General features: G+C 41.3%; 2 protein-coding genes across 4 annotated transcripts in view; both read right to left on the reverse strand.

Annotated features, from left to right (window-relative positions):
- Nucleotides 1-9,171, reverse strand: part of LOC139336560 (E3 SUMO-protein ligase PIAS1-like) — a 48,817-nt gene extending 39,646 nt beyond the window's left edge. The window contains exon 1 of the mRNA XM_070970735.1: nucleotides 9,134-9,171. Coding sequence (XP_070826836.1) covers nucleotides 9,134-9,157 — 24 coding nt within the window. The 5' untranslated portion in view covers nucleotides 9,158-9,171. The remainder of the gene's footprint in view (nucleotides 1-9,133) is intronic.
- Nucleotides 9,172-15,637: 6,466 nt separating this feature from the next.
- Nucleotides 15,638-24,821, reverse strand: LOC139331463 (SKI family transcriptional corepressor 1 homolog-B-like). Of its 3 annotated transcripts, XM_070962935.1 has the most exons (9): nucleotides 24,664-24,821; nucleotides 21,717-23,493; nucleotides 21,015-21,078; nucleotides 20,846-20,917; nucleotides 20,606-20,668; nucleotides 19,500-19,574; nucleotides 19,220-19,294; nucleotides 18,543-18,608; nucleotides 15,638-16,865 (listed from the first exon to the last, which is right to left on the reverse strand). In XM_070962935.1, the coding sequence occupies exons 2-9, from the start codon at nucleotides 23,481-23,483 to the stop codon at nucleotides 16,768-16,770; spliced, it is 2,280 nt and encodes a 759-aa protein (XP_070819036.1). In that variant the 5' UTR covers nucleotides 23,484-23,493; nucleotides 24,664-24,821; the 3' UTR covers nucleotides 15,638-16,767. The 3 variants fall into 3 exon arrangements, with proteins under 3 accessions (XP_070819036.1, XP_070819052.1, XP_070819044.1); XM_070962951.1 differs by lacking the exon at nucleotides 18,543-18,608 and having other exon boundaries at nucleotides 15,638-16,862; XM_070962943.1 differs by lacking the exon at nucleotides 18,543-18,608.
- Between the last annotated feature and the right edge of the window lie 326 nt (nucleotides 24,822-25,147).

Here is a 25,147-nt window from a genome sequence, read left to right on the forward strand (position 1 = left end):
AGGGTGACATCTCTGTGACACTCATTAACCGTGTCCTGACTCATTGTTCCTCTTGCTGTGAGGGACAGCGGTGATTGTTCCTCATCCGTTGGTTTAAGTAAAAACAACACAGTGAAAACAAGATTAATTCTACTTCATCATTCAGGGAAGAGCATCTAAATAAATCGCTGATGGTTTGCATTCACTTAAAGTTACCTCAAGGCATCCTCGATGTACTGGTTGCAACAGTTCCCATAAATGGCACAAGTTCCTACTTCAACCTGATGGGTGGGGGGGTGGGTGGATAAATACTTCAGCAAATTACTTTGCCATTAGTACCTTCCCACAAATACTGCATTTTGTTTTGTTGATTTTGGTGTAGTGTGTCCATGTTTGTGATGTTTAAGCCGGTTCGCTGTGTTTGTTAAGAATGTGATTTATCACTTGTTTGTGTACATCATCAGTCTGTACGTTGTAAAAGGCAAATGAGGCAGCAAAAGATTATTACTGAAACATTAAAGAAGGGACTCCTTGGCGGCTGACCTTAACGAATTTGAGTATTTTACCACCTGAGAAGCGGCCATCTGAACCCACCCTTACATAAAGAGGCACTGCACAGTAAGTAGCTCCACAAGCGATGCCGTGTGTGTCATGCATGTTTTTAAAGATAATGTGTAGGGCTGCACTGAAAAGTTCAAAAGTTCATTCTTAGCATTGATGTTTGAATTCTAAATCAGCATTGGACAGAGACACTGAACAAGGCGGCTGTATCAGAGAGTAAATACATACATACAGAAAGGTATACTTATTTGTGTTTATGTTGATGAAACTAACACGTTATAGTTAGGGATGCACTGATCCGCTTTTTTCACCTCCGATACCGATATCTGAGGTTTAGTAATTGGCTGATACCGATTCGATACCGATACAGAAAAACAGCGCTGAATTACCTAACAAATGGTATGTTTCATTGTGTGGAAAAGACTGGGAGTGCTGTGATAGAAGTCCCTCGTTGACAACCAGCTGCGTTGCACATACAAAATGTGCAACGCAGCCGAAACGCACTCTCATGCTGTCCATCGCCTTTCGCATCTTGCTGCCATTGTCTTTGAGAATCACGTGGACTTTACTCAACGTATGTCAAACACTTCCTTCAGGGTAGCTGCGATCGCGTCGCTGATGTGTGACCCACGGAAGTTTGCAGCATTGAGCATTGCACTGTGTGGCACGTAACTCTCATCCAGCCAGCGTGCAGTTAAACTTAAAAGTGACACAGGTTTAAATTCTTCACCTCTTTCTTCAATCTCCTTCAAAGTTAGCTGCGTCATACCGCCTCCTTTTCGTTTATTCAGTTCAATGAACTCAGTGTGCTCCCCGGCGTGAAATCTTTGTAGGTGCTTGATTAAGTCGGTCGTGTTATAACTTGACGTTTTACCACCGCCCCTCGGAACATTTACTACAGGTATAGCAGGTAGCCGTTGAGTTTGTAGGCTGAGGTAGTGTGAAAAAGTTCCAGATAGCCGATCCTTTTGCTCGCTCTATTTTGAAAACAATGCGGTTCACATTATGTGTGCTTCAGCACTGCGTGTCGCTTGCGCATGACGCCCCTCACAGCACCTACAGCATAGCGTTAGACTGAATAGATCAGCCCATATGTATCGGGCCCATTGTCACCGATACCCGATCTAGAATTTTCTTCAATATCGGGACCGGTACCAGTATCGGATTGGTGCATCCCTAGTTATAGTCATTTAAGAAAAAAAAGACTTACTCATTTAATCAAATTGAGCATTTTGTTTTTTCCTGAGCGACGATGTCATAAAATCATGAAGACAGCTTCATTCAAAAACCTGGAATAAATGCTTCAAATGTAAAGAAAATGACATTTGGTACAGCTCTAATGACGACTGAAAAGCATGGTAGAATCCACTGAAAAGGGTATCGTGTATTATGGCATCACTAGTAATGCTGCTGGTCAGTTTAGAGCTGGCTATTACAGCTATCGCACTGCACTAATTTCACTGCACAAGCTGAGCTACATCAACCAAAGATCAATAAATAAAATGACAATCTTAGGAATTCAGTTAATTAAAATGTCAGGCACCACTGTGGGAAAAAGAAGCACTGGCTCTCAGAGATGACCACATTCATTATGACAGCATCTTCACTTTGGTGGCCTTCAGAAACCTGCTGGTATCACACAGAGCTGATTACTTCCCAGAAATGTGTTTATTGCATAATAAACACTCAAAATGTACTGAATGCATAATCAACCACCAAGGCCATTATTTCACAGGTAACTGGATAATCATTTTCAATTAATTTTATCCTTCGAGCCAAGTAAACATAACAGTTTTCTTTGAAATGCAGAGGGATCTTGTGCTCACAACGGGCAGCTTCCTGAAGAATGAAGAGTGTTTGCAGAATCAGTGTCTTAAGCAGCAGTCCCTTAGGTCACAGGTCACTGGAGAGGCTACAGCATGTGCTCTCTTCTATTATTAGCCATTAACCCTTCAAGCTGACTATTCAGGACTCAAAAGAAACATCTTTACCAGTCGGCTTCATTCGCCCAAAGATTCACAAGCATTTCATGACTTGAGACAAAAAGCAGTGGGGCTGCAGGCGTCATGATACGATGTTAAACAGCTGTAACAGAGGACACACCTGAGAGTAAGTGTCTCTCTCAGCCTGATAGGAAATTTAAGTTTCATTTAAATGCAGGAAATAAAACCTCTACATCTACAGGTGGTACATGAACGTTTTTTGCACTTGAGTAGACTAATGTCCAGTCCAGGGTTGCAACAGTTTGAGATTTTCACAGTATGATTATCATTATTAGCAGTGACAATGCCTTTCAAAGGAATGCAAACAGAAGAGTTTTTTTAGTTGAACAAATGCCAACTTGATATGGACTGACTTACGATACACAGTGCAATCCAAGTCCAGTCACATCAGCCGTGACACTATTAACCATTAGCAGTCAGGAAAGTCAGGTGTTAATTAAATTATTTCATCTGTTAATTCGAAAATGTGTCATGTCTCCATACTTCACACAGCTACTAAAAACATGTCAAAGCAGGTGTTTAAACAAAAACTTTTCCTTCCTCATGAACTTGTAAATTTATGAAGCAAGGCGTCCTAAATTCTTTCAGGTTGCTGCTGTTTAGGTAACCTGTGTGGTGTCTTAGCAGCAAAGCTAGCGGGACATGAAACTGGAGATTTATTGGAGAACGGCAGCTTATCGTGCTGCATGTGTTGCGCAAAAAAAACTTATGACACATTGCTGCAAATCACAAGTGAATTATGAGTCACAAATTACAAAAGCAACAGCAAAACTAAAGTCTGTGTGCAAGTTGCACAAAACTGCTCGTGGAGAGATTTATGAACGACCAGGCGAGGGTCTGACAAAACACAGCAGACTGCTAAAGCCTCCAGAAGGATAAAGAAATACTCCATGATGACAGGCTTTTCAAGACATTTTTCTTTTATCAATTTATCTCTTTTTGCATCACACCAAAAACTCTCTGATATTCCAAGTGCTTAAAAAACGAAAACAAGTCTGCCAGGAGGGGTGGCCAGTGAGACGCCTGTCTTCCAGTTGGAAACTCATGATTTAGCTCCAAACTGCTACCAACTCATCTCAAATGTGACATGTTTCCACGGCAACAAGACTGAGTAACAAAATCACCACAGGAGTTAAGAAAGACGCCATCTCGCCGAAGCCAAACAGAAGTCAATGGCTGCTCTCATGGGACAGAGTCTTGGCCAGTGACAGAGCTTAGATGCTGGTTTGACTGGGCTGAACGTACAGAACATGTGTCACGCAGTCTCAAGCAAGGAAGCGTGTTTGTTATCTTTATCTGGCAGCCGATCTGATAGATTTGACTTAATGCAGAGAAGAAGGAAAAAGGCAATAAACTCTCCACAACAGTTTGTTCCAGCTGGTTCAACACTAAACACCTCTGACGTTTCTGCTACAGATGAGACATGCAGCATCTGTTTGGCGTTTCACCCGCTGAGCTTTATGCACATTCTGCTGCTCACTGCTGTACAGCTTAAATCCACCGATCACCAATCACAATTTTCAGTTTTCTTTTGTGTCTGAGATGAAAAGGGCTGAAATGAACTGCCACAAAATCTAACTCATCACCTGATGTGAGCTTGAAGTACACACCAGCATCTGCACATGTAAGCTTTAAATACACCAACAGATGAGAGCAGTTATCATTCGCTCTGGTGGTTTCCATGTGAACGTCTAATTCTCTTTAAACTGATAATTAACTGCAGCGATAATGACACTGACAATAAGAGAAATAGGCAGGTGTTGAAAGGATGTAGGGGAGCAGAGAAGAGGACCTGTATCATTAGGGATTAACCTAGCCACAGGCTCTACAAATAGACTGTCTCCACCTATAAGCCGCCAGCGCACAGACCGTTATTTGTATTGCCAGGTTGCTGCTGCAGCAGCTCCAGAAAAGAGAGAAGACAGTTCAAAGAAGCTGAGGCAGCTCGGGACTCCTGTGAAACAAAATGCGATGCAACAGGACACATTTGGGGGCCTGGCAACATCAGAGGCTTTCACAAGCACAGGTTTTGTCTAAGATGCACCACAGATTTATGCACCAATTCACTGTGTGAGATATAATAATACACAGCCTGAAGGCAACCGTGAACAAAACGTGCAGCGGTGCAAAGCAGTATAAATCAAAGCTGAACCATTTAGCTGAACACTCAGTTCAGCTATTTTGATAATCAATGAATCGCTTTAAGTCTTCAAGCAAAATTCCCAAATGTTCCCACATTCCAGCTTCTCATTGTGAAGATCTGCTGCTTCTCTTTAGTAAACTGACTATCTTTGAATTTGAATTGACATTTTGAAGACTTTGGCAAACCGTGATGGGTATTTCTCACTATTTCCTGAAATTTTATAGACCAAATAATCATCGCGAAATTAACAATTTTACAAAGAAAAAATAATCATTAGCTCTGCAGAGCTGAAACTCTACAGCAAAGTCACAGATGCTTTTGGAGTGAATGTTAAATTAGATCATTTTTCCCCTAAAACAGCCATTCTGAACATTTTTTACTGAAATCAAAACAATAAAGCAGATTGGGAAAACTATCATATCACCAGAACTGAACTGATTAGTTGCTTAACAGAAAATTAATTTACAACTATTCAATAATATTTCACACAAAAGTACCAATCTTTTTCTGGCTTCTGACTCCCATATGTGAGAACTCGCTGCTTTTCTTTGCTTTTCATGTACATTTGTGATGTTGTGGTCCCACATTACAAGCTAAGGAAACATGTCAGAGACATGTTACACCATATCTGGACAAATTCTAGAAAAACAGATTTATCTATTAAGATAGAGCATAAACAGCAGATTCGTAATAATCTATCCCCGTATGTTAGAGAGCAAAGAGCCTCTGAGCTTTCTCTTTCTGGAGGTCTGATGAGTCCTGCCACACATACGATGAGGCCAGAGCACAACATCACAGCCACTTTAGATCCCTCTGCTCCGATGGCGGCTGACAAAAACACCACATGCTGCAGTCATTAAAATAACTCACGTTTTTCAACTCAGGTGCGAAACAGTTGTAAAATGCCATGATGTGCCAGAGTTAGAGGGGCTCATCTTTAATTATTTAATATTTTCACATCCTAATTAGCATATTCACATGACAGCGGAGACAGGACGGGGAATAGATCATTAAGATTACCGTAACATTACAACATGAGCATGGCTGTTTTATGAGCAGCAGTTCCTCTTGTTGCATCAGTATTACTGCTGTTCCTGTGAGTCATGGCACAATGGATTGCAGTACAAAAATCCGACAGTGTGAGTCGTGGAGGTGAAAAATTAACTAAACCTGATCAGTTAAGGCTGCAAACATTCTTGCTTGCATACGTTAAATACAAAAGAAAAAAGTACTTAAACACACGATCCATCAACACTGTCCACTGTCAGAGGTCTGAAGTGCTGCCTGAAAAAAGGTGACAAGCTCATTGTCTTAAAAAATGTCCTTGCCCTACTGTAAAAATCTAAAAATAGCTTGTGTGAAGGTTTAAATTAGGGTTTGTGGCAACCTGAATTCAAGCTAACGTCCAGATCATTTGCACTTTCACTGAGAAAATTCCCAGTTAGACGTTAACTACCCTTCAATTTAGTTTCACGTACTTAAAGATCTTCATTTAAAAAAAGCTTTTTTCTTTTAAAACAACTGAGTTTTGCCACATTTCACTCAGACTATTTTAAAAGCGTGACCTTGAATACAAAGTTTTTGCAGCTTTACACCTAAAAGGGGAAAAATAAAGTATCTTTTACTGCGTTGTCACGTCTGTTTCATGTCTTTCAGTGTGTGCGCCGTTTCATCAGCAGTACGGCCGCCATGCTCAGCCAGTGTGAGATGATCTACAACATTAATACTTAAAACATCGTTAAATGTGCTCATAGCCAGGAGGGACACTGAGGAGTTACTCGAGTGGTTTGAGGAATAATACTGCTGCATTATTTGATTGAGGCTCTGGACAGCAGGAAAATACCAACACTCCAGAGTCAGTGTTCAGCAAAAAGTGGCATATATGGCAAATATAAATCAAAAATAATAATGAGACAAACTACCAGCCCAGTGGTGGCATAAACAAACTAATGACACTCACAGAAGTGGCCGCCACCTCTTGTCTGGTCACAACTGACTGACCGAATCATTTTCCGAGTCATTTAATCAAAAACACGGTGGGAAAAACAAACGAGACTGTTTCAATCCATGTTCACGGGCTTATGTTTCTTTAGAGATAAACTATTAAGTATGGTAATTGCTCAGGTTGAAGGACTTGTTTAGGGGTCCCATCTCTGCATTTTGGTTGAATATTTTTGGTTGGCTTGTCGTATTTTAACGACAAGTTTCAGCGACTTGACTTATTCGACTGTTAACGTGCACAGATCCGCTTGTTTTCAAAGCATATCTCTCCTGAAGTCCTGAGGAGATGTGCTGAGCTCAGGCTGGAGATATTTCCACCTACAGCTTAGAATAAGGTCGTTTCAGAGACATCGCTGCTGACTTCATTAAATTCCTATGAGAAGAAAAGTGGAGAAGAAAAGGTCTGCTGTCTTCCTTCATGTAGCTCTCACAGCAGAGGTTAACAAAAAACGCTCGTTTGGGACAGAAAGCAAGAGCACATTTCACGAACCGACATCCAAAGAGTTATATAAGAATCGGGAATTCATAAGCGATTCAACTCAGGTTCCCAGGAGCCAAATCAATCACCAGTCCATCACCGGCAAACCAAACCTCACTTATTTGGATTCTAAACGACGTCCTTGGGCCAGTTTGTCAGATCCTGTCCCAGTATCTTCTGCAGCATTTGGATGAAGCTCTCAGTATAATTTTCAAATAAACTATGCGTGTGTAAAAGCTTCCTCAAAGTGGGAGCATGTGAAGTATCATCAGTGGTTCATTGTTTCTGTAGAGTCAACAGCAGGGAGGGAGGTTAACACTGATGCACGCAGCCTGAAAGCAGACCAGCTTAATGACTTCCTTTATGTTTGTGCCGACAAGAAAAACCCACTGTTCCTTCATTTTAACGAGAGCAGCATCCCACAAAAAACACATCTTCATCACTCAGCTGTTGATTAAGCTACTGATGATTATTTCTCATTCAATTAACCTACAGAAAACGAACCAAAGAAACAAGCTTGTCACACCTTTCCGGAGCTCTAAAGAATACTTTCATTTAATCCAATTTGCAGTCCATAAAGAAACAAGTAGGGATGAAACTACTGATTAATCATCTGACAGAAAATCAATTGGCAGCTATTTCGATAATCAATCTATTGCTTAAATCAAGCAAAAACACAAGTGAAAGAGTTCCAGCTCCTCAGCTGGAAGGATTTGCTGCTTTTCTTAATCTCATGTGATTGTAAATGAAATATCTCTTCAGGTTTCTGACTGTTGATCGAAACACTTTGCAGACACTTGTTATTTTATGATATTTTATAGATACAGAAAGTAATTTGCTGATTAACGGACGATGAAAATAATCACCAGCTGGAGCTCGACCCCCAAGTCTTCAACTTCCATTATGAAAATGAGAAAAAAGGGAGTAAAGGTTGAAGCTGGAGAAGCTGTAACCGGTTCATTATTATAATCAACATTAACCAGGGAAAGCCTGTAATATACAGGCATTGGTGGGCTATATAACGAGACCACATCTGCCTTTTCAAAAGAAGCAGAGGGTGCAGCTCAAAACCTGTTCATTAAAGTGTGGTGAGCAGCAGCTGGCTCAGAGGAGCATGTATGGATCCACAGACCCCAGGAAGGCAGTGGACGCACACTGGGGGAAAGTCTAAAAATAGCCCAAGACTCATCAATCAATACCTGCTACATATGCCCCAACGCTGCTCCATAAAGTTAAATGAAAGCAGTGTTTCAGTGCAGCTGCCGAGGAAAGCGGTGATGGACAGGTACGGCGAGGAATGTCTGAGAGCTGACCACCTGGACGCAGTCAGCCGCCGGTGGTGCGTGTATATTATGCGTGTATCAACAGGTAAAGTGAGTCACAGGTGTTAATGAACAGGCCACGTAACGTTACTTAAGCTGCGGACGGACTCAGTCTCCGCTCGGACATGATGTCAGGCATCGATGTCAACTTTATAATCATCCATATTGGCAGAATAATGCGTCCGTGTGGCGAGTTTTGAAACACGCGTGATGCCGCCGCTGTCACATTCAAACCGTCTGACAGTCTGGAAGCTGTCGGCGCCACAAATGCTCGCGAGCTAACGTTATTTTTCAAACCTTCCGACAAACCGCGCGGAGACAGTTATCGTGTCGTGAACGGCTGCCTTCGTGTTAAAACAGCACACAGAGGATGGTTAAAAAGTCAATGCCGCCCTGCCAGGAGCTGGTGTACTGAGGAAAACGGTCCGTTCAGCCAAACCAGCGCGTCTCAATATCAACATAAACATGCTCGCGCAAGCTGTGGCGCTCACGGATTCAATAAAGTTCCTGCTGTGTTTGAGCAATAAACATCAAATCTGACAACAACTCAGCCCCCAAAGGCTTAAATCACTGACGCACTGTGTCACTTGTCAATCAAACGCTCGGTAACCCAGTAAATTTAAAATGATTTCAGGCTGCGCCTTACCTTCAGTTCCGCACTCTCCGCCATCTTGTATTTGTTTGCGCAGGCGTGGTGAGGTGTTGTCACATGACTGGGACGCGCAGAGCGCTGCGCGAACGCGCACACAGCGACAGGGGTGCGTTCAGGAACACTTGTGATGAGAGGAAAAACAGCCATGGAATATTGTAGAATGTTACAGAATTAAGGAATAGAAAAGAAAAACAACAAAATCTTAATCTTAACTCACTTTTTACGGATTTCAGTCAATATACTACTACTGCTGAGCTGATTCGATCCACTGATGAAGATTGTGAGATGCAACTGAAAGCTCCAGAAAATAAGTGAACTTTGCATTAAGATTTGTTAAACATTTGTTTTCTCTGGGGAAAAACACTCCACACAGCTTAGTTCAGTGTCTTAAACAGATTCTCCATGTCATTATCCTTTTACCTGTTTAACTAGACATATATGTAATTACCTGTGAATTTGCTCTTGCTGCAGCTTTTCAAACATTAGCTGCTGAAATTATTTTAACACTTTTTCATTTGCTTTGAAGAGATCTTCTTCCACTGGGGTTTTGATGTAAAACCTCAACATTATTCATCAGAAATGCATGTCATCTCTGGCTGTAACAATGTGGACCAAACAGCCTAATCCCTTCCCTGTCTCAAATTTCAGAAAACAATTCTTGTTTGCCATATGAAAAACGGTGCCATCAGTGCCACACCTCAACGTGTTTGGCTCATATTTGGTATGCCAGTGCTGACGAAAGGCCAGCAGTACCAAGCTGAAGATGCATCTGGTCTGCTGTGTGGGTTAAATTATTCTTCACCAACAATTTATATCTGCTCATCCATCCATCTTGTAACCTAAGCGATGCTAATCTAAAATCATTACTGTCTGAATGATTAGAAAGGGTCTGACACATTGCAATGCAAAGCCCTATATTGATAAGGCACATAAATAATGCATTTGTTTAGCGATTGTATTAAAAGTATACTCTGTTGTACACTTTTCTTGTATCAGATTTAAACACTAGTCTGCAGCTTTAACCTACGTTGTACCTGGATTACTGGTACAGAACTTTGGCTCCTGTTGCTCAAAGTATAGAAAGAAATAGTCTGCATGACGGCTTCTGACACTACCTGTCTTTGGATTATTAACAGCGTGTCCTAAAACAGGGATGTTCAGGGAATGAGAAGTTGCTGTACTGGGTGGAGGCAGAAATCTCACAGTGCAACATCTCAAAACTGCCTGCATGGCTTCATCCCATTTCTTGTAATTTAGGTGAGGTGACCTTAAATAGACCTGTTGTACCACATTCTTGTATGTGTTTCTTTTCTATTAAGAATGCAGCCCTGTTTCAAGGCAGCATACATAGTAAGGCTACATAGTAAGGCCTTCTCAGGTCTTGGTAACCAGAGAGCAAATCCTAGAACACGGAAACCAACATGCTCCCACAGTTTTCAAACACAGGTAAAAGACGTAATGTACATGTATTTAAGCAAGTTTGATGCTATCTGAGACTCTTATATTTCTCATGATGTAAAACACGAAAGAAGACCAGAACCGGTTATGTTATTGGTAATGTGATAGCTGAGTGAGACAAGTCTCAAAAATGAGTACTGAATCCAGGTGAGTATTACAGCATCATTTACAACCCTGATTCCAAAAAGTTGAGTAAAACATAAATGTAACAGAATGTGATAACTTGCTAATCCTTTCTGATATACACTCAACAGCACAGAGACAATATATTCAATGTTTTTCCTTATCAGTTTCATTGAATATCTGCTTTTTCTGAATTTGCAGCAACACGTATCGAACAAGTTGGGACAGGAGCAGCTAAAGACTGGGAAAGATGTGGGATGCTCCAAAAACACCTGTTTGGATCATTCCACAGGTAAACAGGTTCATTGGTAACAGGTGATAGGATCATGATTGGGTATGAAAGGGGCATCCTGGAAAGGCTCAGTCGTTCACAAGCGAGGATGGAACACATGTGAACACATGCTTGTATAAAGCATATTTCTACATGAGCTCAGGAATACTTCATAAAACTGTTGTCGGTAAACAGAGTTTGTTTGAAAACCATTGTAATCCTTTTTATGTTCGTTTTACACAGCGTCTCGACTTTTTTGGAATCAGGGTTGTGTTTGAGGAGGATTAAATGCCTCCCTTTCTGTTTGCTCTCTGTTAATAGAGTTTTAAATTCTCTGCATGTATTCAAGTGGTCTGAAACCTAAATAAGTGTGCACAGATTCTGAGCAGCATAAAGAGCAATGTGAGAATGAATCAACATTTTCATGGTTTTCAAAATACTATTACCACATTTAATCTCAGATATTCATAATGAGTGTCTCTTTAAATCTTAAACACTTATGAAAACTCCATATTTCAAAGGATAAATGCATCTAGAGGCAAAAACTTCTGATTTTGAGAACATTTCTTTGACAAACTCATAGTATAGAATTGCTGGTATCACTCATGCATACCCTCCATCTGCTCTTGTCAGGGGTGTGGAGGTTATGATTAATGCAGTGCCTGTTATCTAAACTGAAAAATATGTTGTGGCTTGAGCAGACGGGTGGTGTACAAAGTAATTAACCTGACATTTATGAAAAGAAAAAGCTTCAAGCTTAAGAGTCACGAAATGTCAGATCTGCTCAGTGCCAGAAAGATGAGACTCACCACTGGCTTCAAAACCACTGTCCCCCCCAACCCCCGAGAGGTCAAAGACAACTTCCCAGAAGTGTCACACATGCAGCATGTTTTATTGCAGTGAGTGGACAGCAGCTGACCCTATTGTGCTCTTAACTTGAATTTCAAGCACTTTTATTCGCTTAATCTTTGCAATCTTACAAACACAAAAGCTGAGGAAGCAAAGCAGATTCTCATGTTTCAAAGTGGATCATAACTTTGATCAAAACTTGCTCTTTTTGCATTAATGTCATAAACAAATTGGCAGTAAAGCAGACACAGTTGTACATGTTAGTTGTGGTATCACCATCACAATAATTATATCAAAAGCTGTGATTTCCGAAATGTTTGTGGTGAGCTGCACTCACCTGTGGTCCTGACAAAAAAGTTGTCTACGAGCTGCACGTCCACGGTGAGTTCAGAAGGATTCTGATGCCAAAAATTAACGTGTTTCTTATGAAAACTTATGAGCAAGAAGATCAAAAGCATCGCATCAGCATACACACAATGGGCCTGTACTCTGAGGGGCACTGAGTACGTTTTGATTGGCTCTTCTGAGGTTTTTCTTTCTTTTTCTATGGTAACTTATATTTTAAACATCAAGGTCAGTTTGCTTATGACAGGGAGCAGCCGACTCAGGCTGTGAAAACAGCTCTGGCTCTGGAGGGAGCTTGTTAAAGTCTGAAAAAATAACCCTCGGGTTGAGAATGGAGACTACATTTGTTTTGACAGAAAGCATGTGCTACAAACCAGAGGCTTCCAGGAGGGTCGAACATAAAGATGCTTCTAAGTTGCATCGTGGGAAGTGTAGGATTCAGCGTTTCTGGAGCGTGACACATATTATTAGGGACTCAAAGTCAGGATATCTCGGCCTCTGATGGATGACTTGGATGACAAAATTAAGTGCTATCCACGTTCTTTGGTATTGTGTCCTTTTTGTCACATTAATACTTTTTATTTCTTTATTTGTTGCAGAACGTTTTTTGAGCTGAAAAATAACAGAAGTGAGAGAAGAGTGAGGATACTGAGGTCATGTCCTTGGCACATTGTTTCTGGAAATTTGAGCAATACCTTTTGTAATTAGAAAACTAGCACGGTGGGCATAAGTCCAACACTTTTACCTTCAATTTATTTAAATCTGACTTCTTTTTGGCAAACAAAAAAATAATGGATTCAGTATTTCTTTACCAGAATACTTGTTCCAGGATTATGGAGAATAATTTGAGACATTCAAATTGGGAAGTGAAATATACAGTAAATATTTATGAGCCTTTAAGTGAATACATGAAATCATTATGAAAATGTGAAGGCATTAGTGGTGGGATGTGTTGGGGGAATGTGGACTAGTATTTCTTAAAGTTTGGCAACAAAACCCTTAAAAAAGGACACTGGTCACTTTATAGTGTATTCAGTTTACATTAATTTATTTGTCTTTTCTATGCAGTGAGTTTAAAGTACGGTCAGAAAAAGGGTCTAAAACAGACACAAGAGGGCTGAGCAGGTCAGGAGAAGCTCAAAGCCAGGTGAAGGATTTAGCGCTGATGAAGCCAGTAGGTGGCGCCCTATCATTTCAAATGAGTAGGAATCTAAAATACCATGAAGGTAATTCTCAGGTCTAGATCCTCCTCAGCCTGTAAAGCCTATTTGTTCCTAAGCAATGACATCTTTGCTTAGTATAATGGTTTTATACTTCCATACTGAACCAAACACATTAGGCCTCAGGCTCAAATCCATTATCAGAAAATGCTCGTTCCCTCGAGATGCAGACAAAGAATCTATTGACAAACTAGTTGTGCCGCTCGTTTCATGCAGAGAGAATCACAGAGGTTTTATTATATCATTATGTATCGCTGCCATCTGTTGTATTGTTGATGGCCAGTGATGGGACAGGTGTTCGCTGACCACACGTTTATACGAGCAAATAAAGGATCATAAGTACAGACAGCAAATACCGTGAGACACTAAGTTCTTCTTTTAAAATGTTTGATATTACAGTGTATGGATTTAATGTTGGCTTGTGTAAATGCACTCAGTGTGGACAATGTGGCTTTTTTTTCCAAAGAGCAGCAGGAAAAGGAACAGCTGTAACTGAACTGCTTAGAACATGTAAAACAATACTAGGAGTGAGTGATATTGATAAAATCCTCCGTTACAGTACCGTGTATGTAATTTTATATTTGACAGTAATCTATCAGTCTACAATATATAGAAGTATACATATATCATGATGTAAAATCAACTGAGAAACGGATTCACAGTACTTTACATGTGTATTTCCCTTTTCTGCTACTTATATTTCCATAGAAATGATGCACTTTTTTGCTTTTATTACTGTGAAAATTACTTTTCAGATGATGGTTCAACATCAAAAACATGTGATCAGTTTATAAAATAGGATGTGCTGTCATAGATTATACAAAAATGATAAAATAGTTAAAAAAATAACTCCACCTTGACCAGCCATTACATTAAAAATACTGCTTACACGTTAGTGCATCAATAATAATTTAAAGATTACTTTTACTTTTTACTCTTTTTTTAAATTTCTTATATGTATGTAATATAACATTGTATCACTGAGTTGAAATTGTGCATTTTACTTGGTCTCATACATGCACCACGGAGCAATGTGGGAAGTCAAGGCTCATTTTGAATGAGTGCCTTAAGTCCTGCTTTAAATTTGAATGCTGCATAATTATGAAATTATCATTTAATAATTTATCATGCCAGTAGTCAGAAGCTTTCAGGCCTTCTTTAAAATAACAGACTCAGCTTACAGTTTAACTTTGGAGGGCTTGTGAAAAATCTGAAATCACCTTGTTAAGGAGTTATTTTCTCACTTGCTTCCACAGATTCATTACTGAACGGGCCTACTGGGTACAGGCACGGGGGCCTGAGGGAGCACAAAAGAGATGCAAATGACTAAAAAGAGGCACAAAACGACCACAAAGAAATGCCAAACTGCCACAAAAAGCGTCAAAACGACCACAAAAAGAAGGAAAATGACCACAAAGAGACACAAAATGACTACAAAGAGACACAAAATTACCACAAAGAGACACAAAATGATTACAAAGAGTAACAAAATGACCACAAAGAGACACAAAATGACTACAAAGAGACACAAAATGATTACAAAGAGACACAAAATGACTACAAAGAGACACAAAACATCTACAGAGAGGCACAAAATAGGCACAAAATGAATGAATGAATTTAACTCTGTGGGTCTTCCTGTTACATATGAGGAGCAGAGGGGGGGCTTTTCTGTAGCTGTGCCCAGGGCCCCATTGTCACATAATCCATCCACGCTCGTCACTACACATCAACCTTAATCAGGGTTTTCTCAACGTTCAACAGCTAAATAAAAATACAGTAAAGCAGCCAATCATTCCCACGGTAGTTCAGCTCTCCTCAGCTTCGCAGGCCTAGTTAGTATTCAAAGGGAACCGGCTTTGCCATGGAGGGCAATTACGTTCACAGAAAATTAACATTCATTGTGTGTCAGTGACATTATGTGAGTATCTGTCTCAGTATGAGGCATCCAGGGACCGAGAGCCATGTAATCAATATCTATTAGTCCTCCCATCAGAAGAATTAGATTTCACTATTAGATCAGCCTGCTCCCCCGGCTCGACGTCAAACATTATAAGTCCACTGGACATGTCATGCACCGATGTAGCCGGCTAATGAAAGAGATCATATTGAACTCAAATACAATAAGAGGAAATATGATCCATCTCGAGAGGAGCTGTTCTGTGCAGAGGCCAGTAGGTGTCAGGCTCACACCGGTGAAAGATGCACAAAGTAAGGACATAAAGCAGAGAGTGGCTTTCACATTTTATTAATATTGACATGGGTACATACATAAACGGGAAACTTATGGGTAGATTGTGTCAGAAATCAGGATTTCTCTCTGCTCTTTGTGTGTGTGTGTTTTTTTTTTTTTTACAAACCAAATTCAACCAATGAGAGAAAATGAAATGCAGCTGCATGAATGTCAGATTACACATACTTCATACAGTGTCTTCTTAGAAAATCAGACCATCAGACGATGTGAAAAAGTTTTGGTTTTGTCTGTTGTGACTTGCAGACGCATGTAATGATAGAAAAAACCCTGACAGACAAAATTATGGGATTGGATTTGTGTTAAAATAGTCTAAACTGTACATCTATAAATGGCTGTTTTTTAATTTTCACTTCAAACCCAGTGAAAGAAAATGGTTTGCTGTTTGATGCCAAACCTGAACGGCTGTTGAAGTAAGTGCTCTTAATAATGTGCTCTATTTTCGACATAAAGATCCTCATATTTATGATAAAGGAATTTGGTATAGGACGGCATGGTCAAATTCAGAAATGTTGCCCATTTAAAGTGCTTAACAACAAATACAGTGATACAAATAATCTAAACAATAAATTAAACCAAAGACAGATAAATAACAAATATATGTAAAAACGCAAGATATTCAAACAAGCAACAGAAGCTAAATAATGAGATACATTTTGAACTTAATATCACAATTATACAAGCCATTGCACATCGTCACATGATATATATGTATATGTAGGCCTATATAGCGTCGTTTTTTTTCTTTTCAGAGTAGCTAAAGAGCAGACGACTGATTCAGAGAGACTCCTTGGTTTGAGCTTTGCAGCTTCAGATCGACAATCCTTTGATTCACAACATAAAAAGAACTCTGTATTTAAGTTAATCCTGATCTCTTTTACTCAAGAGTTCAGGTTTTGGGTGGAGGGCTTGCTGCCAAAACCTTCTCCAACTCTGGATGTAGTCTCAAGTGCTAAAATCAGGAGTGTATCTATACAACAGGTTGGTAATCCTTGGGTTACAGGTGGGAGGTGAACACATGAGAGCTCTTGAGGCGGACCTGTGTGTGGGGGGGTTTTTTTGTTTTATTTTTTTGGCTGTGCTGGGGTCAGGTGCGGGGTCGTGTCGGTCACTAGGGAGGCAGCAGCGGGGGTTTGAAGGTGCAGGCTCCGGTACACTGACGGGGGGTGAGCATCTTGCAGGAGAAATGGTGAAGGGCGTCATGAGCTTCTGGGGAGGAACGAGTCCATCAGTGAGAACATGCAGACAAACACACACCACACTCTCACAAATGACTGGTCGCTCTGCAGCTGTGGGCTGGGTCATTTTGTCGTTAAAGGATACGTTCACATTTTTTCAAGCCTATTTTGAAACAATACTTTTGTGCCCATACGTACACCGAAACAGTTTTCTGTCCTAATTGTTCGTAGCGTCCATGAAGAGACGTGCTCTTAACGTGGTTTCGATGCAGGTGATGGTGGACAAAAAGCACAGTCCTGGATTTCTGAAGTTCAGCCGAAGCAAACACTTCAAACTCACACTTATCAAGAGGGTCTCTTCCAAAGTCTTTTTTATACCATCTGTGTTTCCCAACATGTCCTCATACCTAAAGATCGTCTGTCAGATTGTTGGAGAGTGTCAGTGACGGGCATACCGGTCTTTTGTTGTACCGGTCCTTTGTTGTCATGTGGTTAACATCTGTTTAGGTTTAGCAACCAAAACTAGTTAGTAAGATTTAACCAACAAAACTGCTTGGTTAGATTTAGAAAAAGATCATGATTTGTTTTAAAATAAGTACAATACTGCTACATACGGTACTGCTACCTACATCAGTGCTATGTACATCAGTACTATGTACACTACTGCCATGTATGTTAGTGCTACGTATGTTACTGCTATTTACGTGACGTAACTGAAGTACGTTATGTAAGTTAAAATAAGTCAACAATGACTTCACGAGGGACATGATGAAAGTCCTCTGTTTGCTCTTAATGCTACATCCTCCTCCTTTGCTCCCGTCATAATTACTGCAGCCACTAGAGGTCGCCACTTAATACTAAACATGAATATGGATTGTAGTGATGTACTTGCACAAGTAACCAATAGGGATGTTTTTCTGGTGAAGGTGTAGACTGGTTTCCATCCAAAAACAGTGTAAATCTTGGCAGAATTTTCAGAAAATTGTGGCAAGACAATGAGAATCAATGTGCGTTTACATCCATGGCTGAATGTTAGGATTTGGTTCATCGACATAAATGGCTGGCGATGCTAACTCTTCAGTCAGATGCAATTAAACCACTGCAGAGGAGGAGGGCGCAATGAGATGACGTAATTAAAAGAGCGGCAAACGATGGAGAACCACAAGGAAAACATGATGGAAACATGGCATTTATGTTAGGTTCATGTGTCAATCAGATGAAGGTTACAGCCCCCTCATCTTCTGTGGATGTTTGAGTCACATGCTTCATGCAAATCATGATTTATTCACTAAGTGTTTCCATTGCTGAGCTGTGGTGGTATGGTTTGAAACAAAAAGAGGAAATTTTGTACTAAAAAGACTGTAACTTTGGAAGAACGACATTTGACTAATTCTGACTGTGAAGCCCCAAATAAGTTGTTGTTTTTTGTTTTTTTTTAATATAAGGAGTGTGGACTTTCTCATCAATTACACAGAAGCAGCAGTTGAAGTGTTTAACAGTACTTTAACTGTACATATGGGCACGTAAATGTGTTGTTTTAAGACAGCCTTGAAAAAATGCAAACACATCCTTTAATGGTGTCTTACTATCAATATCAACCACAGTGATCACAAGAGATGGTTCACAAAAAAGTAGCACTTGCATATTTATGTTTATAGGCAAAAAATGGCATGTATTCATGTTCCTTTTTTGGACCAGATAAAATTACCTTTCAGCTTCTGCTGTATTGCATAACGAGCCTTTCTCTCTTGGTCCAACTCGCTGCACAAAGTGTCTATCCAAAAATAAAATGAATAAAAAAAAAAAAAAAAGGTCAAAAAAGGAATTTAAAAAGGAAAAAAAATATGTGAGTTGCTGTGTAGCATCTGAAGTGGAGGAGTGTAATGTATGCTATTTGCCCCTATGGTATTTAGAGTGATCCTTCTGTGTACTTGAACCCTGTATTTAAACTACTGTAACATTAAACCAATCCTTTAACGGGTGGCATTAGTTGCTGTCTACTGCATGTAACCGATACAGCACTACATAATGGTCTGTCTATTCAATTTTCCAGAGCATGATTTAGGAGAAAATAACCTTTACAAACAAAACAATGCGGTTTCAGGTTCACCTTTTGATATCTTATAATTTACTCAACTGCAGGAGTAATAATACGCAGTTTACAGGAAAAAGGCTGGACACAAACGGCCAATATTTCAATATGCAAGTGTCACTTTTCCTTTCTTTGGTTTGGAGGCTGGTTGGTTCACATTGATTGATATGGCCTGTGTTACTATAATGTTTTTTGTGGCTCAAATTTTTTTTCCCATAAACTTAAAGAGCATTGATCTACATCCGCTTTACAGTCATAATCTATGGAGGCACAAAGTACAGAGGGAGACCAACCTCGAACAATCTGCAGCTGCTGGACCATTTCCTCTCTGTAGGACAGCTCACGCTTCATTTGATCCTGAAAATTATCTGAAGAGTACCGAAGGCCACATCAGATGGAAACTCTCTGACATTGTGGAGATAAATTTAAAGACACATTCCTGGACTTTAAGGACAAAATGTTCTGACATCCAGGCTGCAAGCAGGGGGTGTAAGATCCAAACAAAGAAGCAAAATCATCCCCCCCTCTGTGGCTTTGACCCACAAAACACAGCCAGACTCACTTTCGTCCTACCTTTTAAATGCTGAAATTCTCTCTCCAGTTTTTTCCTCAGCTCAACTTGCTCCACAAGCTGCTTCTGCAATTCTTCTGCAAAGCCAACAGCCAAAATGTGTCAGTCCCACCACCAAATTATTTTCATCTGCAGCAAGGAAGTGTCATTATTGACCTTAAAACACTGAGACATGCCCCATCTGACGTCTGCAGTACTTCTGATTAACGTGTGGGGCAAGCAGAAGGCATGCGCCATAATGCAAATAACCACCAATATCTTCAAAAATCTGAAAAAAACAAAACAATCCCTCTATCCACATCCACCTCGCATCAATTCGATTCCACTTAATGTGATATGTTTGGAATTTCTACACGTGAAGATTTATGTCAGCTCAGTAAACCGAATTCAGGTGCGTTCACATCCTTCATAACAACCGTTTTCAGCGCTTTCCTCTCGCTGCTGCCACAGTAATTGCCATGCATTGCCTGGAGGTTGAGACGATAATAATGGAGTCCCAGGGTTTTTCCAAGCGTTGTAAAATAATTAGCTGTCGTGCCTCGGGGTTATGGTTCTATTCGTTAAAATATTAATAGCCTCTAAACGATTTCCTCTTACAATAATAACTCCCACATCTCGTGATTAAGTGGTTAACAACTACTATGGGAACACTTTAGGCCTACAAAAATGTAAATTCACATTTGGATTTTGGCACGTCATCTTTAGCAGGCCGTGGGCATTTAGCTGCATTTTAAATGAGGCGGAATTCAGTGTTTAATATTAATAGAATACACGTTTTTTATTTTCATAATCAAACACTTGACAAATGCTCGAGTTAAATCCGAGTTTATAAATGCAGAAGTTCAACCTAATTAGCAAATAAGTGCCCCTATTTGCTTCATTTTAATTTCTTACATTTAGAAATAGCAGATAAATACCCACATTCATTAGATGTGCTGACCAGGGCCTGTCAGCCGTCTAGCTGCAGTATGAATATGCATTTGCTGGCTGACGATACATGGACCCAAATTACAATCAAAACAGGAATAATCTCTGATGATAATTAATATCACCTGCTACACTTTTTCCTCTCCTTTGTTTCCGTTTGATCCTGAAAGCAGCCTCTTACCTTTGGCCATGTTCTCCAGATTTCTTTCATGCACGCTGATGTCGATGCGTAAAGCTCCATCGGCTGCACAAAAACAATAAAACACATTATTTAACCCAAACAAGCGAAGTCCTCCGTGTAGGCCTAACTGGGATTTTATAAAAGGCTTCTGAGGAAATACGGTGCAGCAGCTAATTCAGACAGAATGGGCAGGTTTTGATTTTAAAAATACTAAAATGCAGAAGGAGAATAATTAAAAACCTTGTCTGTCCTTCTGCTCCTGCTGGCATGTTGCACTGCGCTGGTTCTGTATTTCAGAAACGTGATGAACACCTGAACAATAACAACAAACCGAGACACATGTTAAGTTAAAAAAGGGCACAATTATATAATAACCATGGCCTAAATAATAAATTGGTTAAATAATTACCGTTGGATCTGCTCGTTTGTTTCGACCCAAACGTCGAGGGCTCGTCCTTTTCATGGGCGTACACCTATAAAATGAGGCAGACACTCGTGTTTAATAACGCCGACCAATTACATGTCATTTACTGCAATTCTTCACGTAATTGAGGCCTTTTTCTTCAAAGTCCTGCAATTTGTCATGGACATGCTGAGCTGATTGCTAAAAGAAAGCATTTTTTACGTTCAAAAGCGCTGATTTGGTGGTAAAACTGTTTCATAACTGAACAGAATTTAAATAGGAATAAATAAAAAAAAAACAATTCGAACAAATTAAGGTTTTATACTTTAATTATCCTGTTTGAAAACGGCAGATAGAAGCTACAAATGAAGGTGGCTCCTTATTGTTCTTTTTTGAGGGCGGATTCTCTCTCACTAAATGTTGTTGCCTTGCTCAAAGGCACCAGGGCAGAGCAGTTGAATGACATTTTCTCCAAACACCAGCCCCCCATTAACGTTTATTCTTACTAATATTTAGAAAATACGACAAGCAAACATCTCCGTCTGGATTTTTTTTTTTTTTTTTTTTTAATTTCAGGCAAATTGATCTTGATTACATTTTTATCGGCCTCCTCTCTCTCCTCTATAAACTCTTATCATATTCTCCACTACTGCGACAATTCAACTTCCCCCACGGGGATCATTAAAGTTTCATTTAATCTAATCTTACTTCATGAAGAGGAGAGCCATTACGCATCCGTCTGTCCTCATCTGATGACCCAGTGTGCGCGGAGTCATCCGGCGAAGCTGCTGCTGCTGCTGCTCCGGGGCTGGAGGCATCAGGCTGCTCCTGGCTCTCCTCAGCACCAGAGGAGACCCGGTCCTGAACGGGGGAGTCGTGGCGGTCTCCTTCCATTGAGATCTGGATCGGCTCATCCTCTTCTTGCCCACGGTTGGACTCCACATCCACGTCTGGGTCGTCGTCGTCGTCGTCCACCACGCTGTCCCTGTCCGGTGATATCGATCTGTAACTGGAGCTCTCGCTGATAAAATCCGGGGACAGGTAGCCAGCGCGCACGCTGTAGCCGTCCCGGTTGCCGTAGAGTTTGGCGATGGTCTCCGCGTCTTTAACTACAGGTCTGAAGGCCGAAATGTAGCTGATTTTCCTCTGAGACGTCTCGTCCCCAGACTTGTCCTCGTCGTTCCTGGTGGAGGAGGACTGGGAGCTGGAGCAGCGCTCTCCGGCGTCCTGCTGGTGATGAGGATGGTGGTTGCTGTCTTTGGGTGTGTTTGCGCCCCGGTCACTTTGGTCCGATAAGTCAAGCTCGCCCTGCCGGACGCCTGGCAGCTCTGGGGGAGGTTTGGGTGGAGACCCCGGGTAGGGGGGCATGGGTAGGCCTCCAGCAGTAGGCCAAAACATAGGGAAAGCAGGGTAGAGGTTGTCCTTTGCGCCAGGCCAAAACACACCGGGGACACTGGTTTTGTTCGCATCTGGCACACCGTCGCTCTTTTTCGGACACAGCCCATAGCTGGGGAAGCCATAGGGGTGGTGGGGGAAGAGAGGTGGGGGGATTTTCTGAAGCATGCCAAAGCTCTTGCTAGGCACTGGGATGACTGGGTAGGTCCGAGCGCCGCTCGCCAAACTCAGGTTATTATTCCCTTGATCCTCGTCGCACCTCAAAGATTTGTGAGGGATCTCAGGGGAACTGGTCTGGGTCAGGCTGGACGAGGCCGGCGACTTCATCGAAGAGGACATTCCCGACCCGTTCATGGGCAGGGTCCTCTTTCTGCTCCCCCCGTTGAACATGGCCTTTACATCCTCCCACGCGTGGTTAATGTCCTCAGATTTTGTGTCCGTCAGTTTCAGGTGGCGTCTCCACGAATTGAAGTTGGCCGCGTCCGGCTGCAGATACTTGGAGTCTGTGGTGCGATGGGAGTGGAAAATGAATTTATTTGGGGAGAAATACATGTTGCAGAAGCTGCACTTGATGCACTTTGCTCTGGAGCTGTTGTATCTGGCGGGTATAAAGCTGCCCCTGCAGCCCCAGGCGCATTCATGAGACACATCAAATGCGAAATTTTCTGGCAGCTTTGGGGGGCTGTGCGCTCCCAGGAAGGACTTGCAGAGCCTCTCGGCCTCCCTTTTGGTTATCATGCCACAGCGCCTGGAGGAGATGGGCATGGCCCCGGCGCGCCGCAGGAGCTCCAGCTGGACAGGGGTGCACTGCACGCAAGTGATGCCCAAAGCGACCCGGCGGTTATGTATCTCGTTGTAGCTGTAGTTTTTCAGCAGGGTGTTAGAGATCTGCGCCAGGCAGAGTCTCTCCCTGCCGTCTATGACCAGACTCACGATGGGAACCCCATACAGCGAGGTCTCACTCACTTGGTTTGGTTTGAGGGAGTTGGGGCTGGAGAAGCTCTGTGCGTCCTGCTTTGAACTGGGGGAAGAGCTGGCGTCTCGTCCCGCGTCTCGAAGCTGTCCGGGCATCGACTCCATCCCTGGAAGCCTGTCAATCAAAGAGAAACCTGGAGTGACTCGGGGGGGCTGCTTGACAGTATGCAAAAACACAGCATGTCCAGATATGTCCATGATATTTAGCTTGTGACAAAAAAGGTGCTAAAAGACAGACAAACAAACAAAAACCCGAAATAAGTTAAATGAGAATAAAAATAATGTAATTCCAATTGACACGATTTAAAGAAAGTGTCATATTTCCACACACATGAAATCGGGCCACTAGAATTGATAACTATTATCATCATTATTATCATTATTATTCTTATTTTTACCATCATCATTATGCTTATTACTATTAGTATTAGTAGTCTTGTGCCTATTGAGCAGATGTAGCTGTAGACCTTTTAATGCAGATATTTATGGGAAATAATAATAATAATAATAATAATAATAATAATAATAATAATAATAATAATAATAATAATAATAATAATAATAATAATAAAGAAAGTGACCAATTATGACGAACACCAGGCGTTTGCAGGAGGTTACACTGAAAAGTGAAATCAATCAGACGTCTTGTTAATTATTTCTCGCATCGGTTCATTCCTCCGTGTATTCGGCCTCCTCTCTCAGGTTATCCGGCTTCCTGCGCGGTGGTGGATCCGCTGCTCCTCTTATCTTCAAATCGGCTCAGCACTTACGGGCCAACTACTTACGAGTCACATAAGGTTCTTATACGCGGATAAGGACAGAAGGAAAATGCAGCCTGAGCTGCGCCAATGCGCTTAACAGAGAGGAAAACAACATCTATAAGCTGCTTTCCTGGTAATTACACAGATCCAGGAGCGCGTCTTCGCATTGTTAATAAAAGACTAGCCCTATATATAATTAAAGCTTCTGCGCAGATTAGCCTCAGCCAGTTGCTCGAAATTAGGTTGAAGCAGGCCTATCTCACGTTCACCTGCGCATACTTACTTTTCGCATCTCGTCATTGTCTTTACGCAGGCCTGAAATACACGGAAAACAACAACAACAACAACCCGCGGCGAGTTTTAAACCACGGACATAAATAAAACTATTTTAGAGTGACTGACTAACCAGCATTTGACGACCTATAACACAGATGTTCGTGCTAAATAAAAGGCAAAAGTCATTTAAAGAGCGACTGCAAAATTATCAGCATGTCTGGATCGATTGTTAATTAAAGAAAACATACCTTCCTCCCCTTAAAAGACGACACACTCCAACAGGGTTTGGGGTGGAAAGATGATAATTAATATGAATAAATAGATGGAAATGCAGGCCCGGTGAGTCCAGAGAGGGGCGATGCCACAGACAGGACGGTCTGACAGCTAAGACTCTGAGCTGGAGTCTTTATTTCAGTTTATTTCAGCGCAGGCAGCAGCAGACAGAACCTCCATCCCGTCGGATCCCGGGGAGGTGAATGGCGAGCAGACAGGAAGCACATGGCTCTCTCTCTCTCTCTCTCTCTCTCTCTCTCTCTCTCTCTCTCTCTCTCTCTCTCTCTCTCTCTCTCTCTCTCTCTCTCTCTCTCTCTCTCTCTCTCACACACACACACACACACACACACACACACACACACACACACACACACACACACACACACACACACACACACACACGTTTTAATAATTCACAGTTTCGCAGCTCTGACGCATAAACACGATCAGAAACAGAAA

The sequence above is a fragment of the Chaetodon trifascialis genome, chromosome 1, assembly GCF_039877785.1.
Source record: "Chaetodon trifascialis isolate fChaTrf1 chromosome 1, fChaTrf1.hap1, whole genome shotgun sequence".
NCBI classification, from domain to species: Eukaryota; Metazoa; Chordata; class Actinopteri; order Chaetodontiformes; family Chaetodontidae; genus Chaetodon; species Chaetodon trifascialis.